This window comes from Calonectris borealis, chromosome 3 (genome assembly GCF_964195595.1).
Source record: "Calonectris borealis chromosome 3, bCalBor7.hap1.2, whole genome shotgun sequence".
Taxonomy (NCBI): Eukaryota; Metazoa; Chordata; class Aves; order Procellariiformes; family Procellariidae; genus Calonectris; species Calonectris borealis.
In genome coordinates, this window is record NC_134314.1 from 16,525,008 (window position 1) to 16,527,608 (window position 2,601).

The following is a 2,601-nucleotide window of genomic DNA, read 5'->3' on the forward strand; positions in this document are numbered from 1 at the left end:
CATTGATTCCGTTCTACATCTCTGCCCAAAAAATAGCTTCATGTCCCATTGAAAATTATATTTTTTCTGGAAAAAGGAACAGATATCTATCCAAAAAGTTGACCCCAAATTACATTTTACAAAAACAAAACCATTCATTGACTCTAATATTCTGCACATGGTATATGCTCATGCTTTTAGTATCTCTAGGCTGAAACTGCTCGTAACATTTTGCTGTAAACCTGAATCTAATACGAGTGAGAGGCTGTTTTAATTTTTTAGGGAGCAGTTCTAGCTGCAAAGGCATTGAAGACAGCCTGGAACACACAAACTGTGCGATGCTGCTCTTTATTGTTACAGGTACAGAGTTCTGATGTGGCAATGCTGCACATTCAGGTCATCGAACATTTACCGATCAGGAAGGACTTTTCAGTCTCTAAAACAGTTACAAATGGTTTTTGTCAGAACGCACTCATTATAAGCAGTCTGATCTCAATGGAATCCTACTAATTTATTTTGTGTAATAACCAATAAGTCTTACCAACTGTTGATGGAGATACCATGGGGTTAATTTATATTCATGTTGGAAAAGCAAAGCAGTGCTCCCTCCCAACTCTGACAGATCCCGCGAGTCTTTTCAATAGTTGATTGTCAGGTTGTCCAGATCCGTAGCTTAGCGCTGACAACAGCTCACAGTTTATTTGCAGCTTTGAAGCCTGGTCCTATAGTGTTTCTCTTCTGACAGGAGATGAATAAAGGTGTCACTGTGGGAGACTTTTAGCCGGCTGCTATAAAAAGGGCCTTCCTTGCCTTCCCTTGCAAGATCCTCTAGTTCAGTTTTGGAAGTTGTGGCTTTCCCCTCGGCTGAGTTTAGCTCCATCAGCTCCAATTCGTGCTTGGCAGCTGTTTCTAAAACTCTCTGTTTGTTATAATACCTGACGAAGTTGTTAATGATGGGATGGATGGGAAGGGCGATCGCTATCACACCGCAAAGAAAACTTATGGCAGCATTCAGTTTCCCTAGTGTTGTTTTAGGGTATATGTCTCCATATCCAACTGTGGTCATGGTAATGATTGCCCACCAAAATGACTGAGGGATGCTTTTAAATAAAGTTTCAGGGTGACTTTGCTCCATGGTATAACCCAGGGCAGAAAAGACAAAGATTCCAACAGCTAAGTACATGAGGAGCAGCCCAAGCTCCTTAAAGCTGCGTTTCAGGGCATACGTTAGAGTCTGGAGCCCCGAGGAGTGCCGTGCAAGCTTGAAAATCCTCGCGATCCTCATGATGCGCAGCGCCTGGACAGCCTGCTGGACGTTGCTCAGCTCCATGAGCTTGGCTCCCAAGTGGGTCAAGGTCAGGCTGACATAGAAAGGAAGTATTGCTAGCACATCGACAATGTTCATGAAAGACAGGGCAAAGTGGAGTTTGTTGGGAGAGGAGATTAGCCTCAGCACATACTCCATGGTAAACCAGCCTATACAGGCTGTCTCTATGCTGTCCAGGGTCGGGTGCTCCATACGGTTCCCCTCCGCGTCTACGACCTGCAGGTCTGGGATGGTCCCCACACACATCACGATGGAGGAGATCAAAATAAACAGAAAGGACAGAACAGCGATCACTCGAGCTGGGTAGGACGATTCTGGCTTCTCCAGAAATTTCCAGATGTATTTTTGGCACCTTTTCCAGCGACTTTCTGAGGCATCTACTCCCAAGTCATCCAGAATCAGTTGCACCCTTCGGGCTATTTCTTCCAGTTCCTCCTTTTTTTCACTTAGATGAGTTTTGCAGCAGTCATCCAAAAATTTCAGATCCACTTTCCAAAATTCCATTTCATTCTTGAAACATATAGGACATATTCCTTTCTTCATGTGAATTTCCCCAAAGTAGTACACGTCAATAATGCATTTGAAAGCATCTGGATCTCTGTCGAAGTAAAACTCTCTTTTTCCAGGATCATAATCATCACAGAGGGAGAATATGCTATCGTATCCCCCTGATAAACAGTTGATCAGCTCTGCCAGCCGTGTTTCTGGGTATTGATTCAGATTATCTCCATAGAACACCTGCTTTACCCCACCGACATTGACTACAATCTCCGTTTCTTCATTTTTTTCTGATCTGTCGGTGTCCACATCTGGAAACCTAGAGTCACCTGCCATTTTAATTGTATTGGATCTTATTTGCTTTTTAGCCTGTTGTTTCGTTTCAAAGCTTTGTGGTTTTAATTTCTCATGAAAGCAAATCAGCACCGAGTCAGGTCTATTACAAATGTTACCAACCTGACCCGGAGTCACGGTGGGAAAGGTTACAGAAATAAACCTGTGGTCAGGAAAGCCTCATGAGGTAGGCAACAAGCTGCAGGGAAAAGACAAGTCATCGGGCTGCTGTGCCTGTAAGCAGGATGTTAGAAAGCTCCAGCAGATTTGAAAGAGAAGAAACCATTTAATAAAACTCACCCCTCTGTTCAGTGCTCGAGAGTCTTTTCAGGTCCCATTCTCTCGCTAAAAGTGATATTTATTCACAGGTTGGAAGTCACGCAGAGAAATAAATCCTGAGCTCTGATTAATGCAACGTGCAGTGAGTGACAGTTCTCAGAGAGACAATCAGCAGGGTGAGCCCA

The 2,601-nt window shown here is 43.7% G+C and overlaps 1 protein-coding gene across 1 annotated transcript; it reads right to left on the reverse strand.

Moving 5' to 3' along the window:
* Window positions 1-384: 384 nt before the first annotated feature.
* On the reverse strand, window positions 385-2,140 carry KCNF1 (potassium voltage-gated channel modifier subfamily F member 1). The gene has a single exon (XM_075148021.1). The coding sequence runs from the start codon at window positions 2,138-2,140 to the stop codon at window positions 677-679; it is 1,464 nt and encodes a 487-aa protein (XP_075004122.1). The 3' UTR covers window positions 385-676.
* Window positions 2,141-2,601: the final 461 nt, after the last annotated feature.

What these genes read in the sequence shown, in the direction of transcription:
- KCNF1 (XM_075148021.1), bottom strand. Translation starts at nt 2,140, where the DNA reads ATGGCAGGTGACTCTAGGTTTCCAGATGTGGACACCGACAGATCAGAA.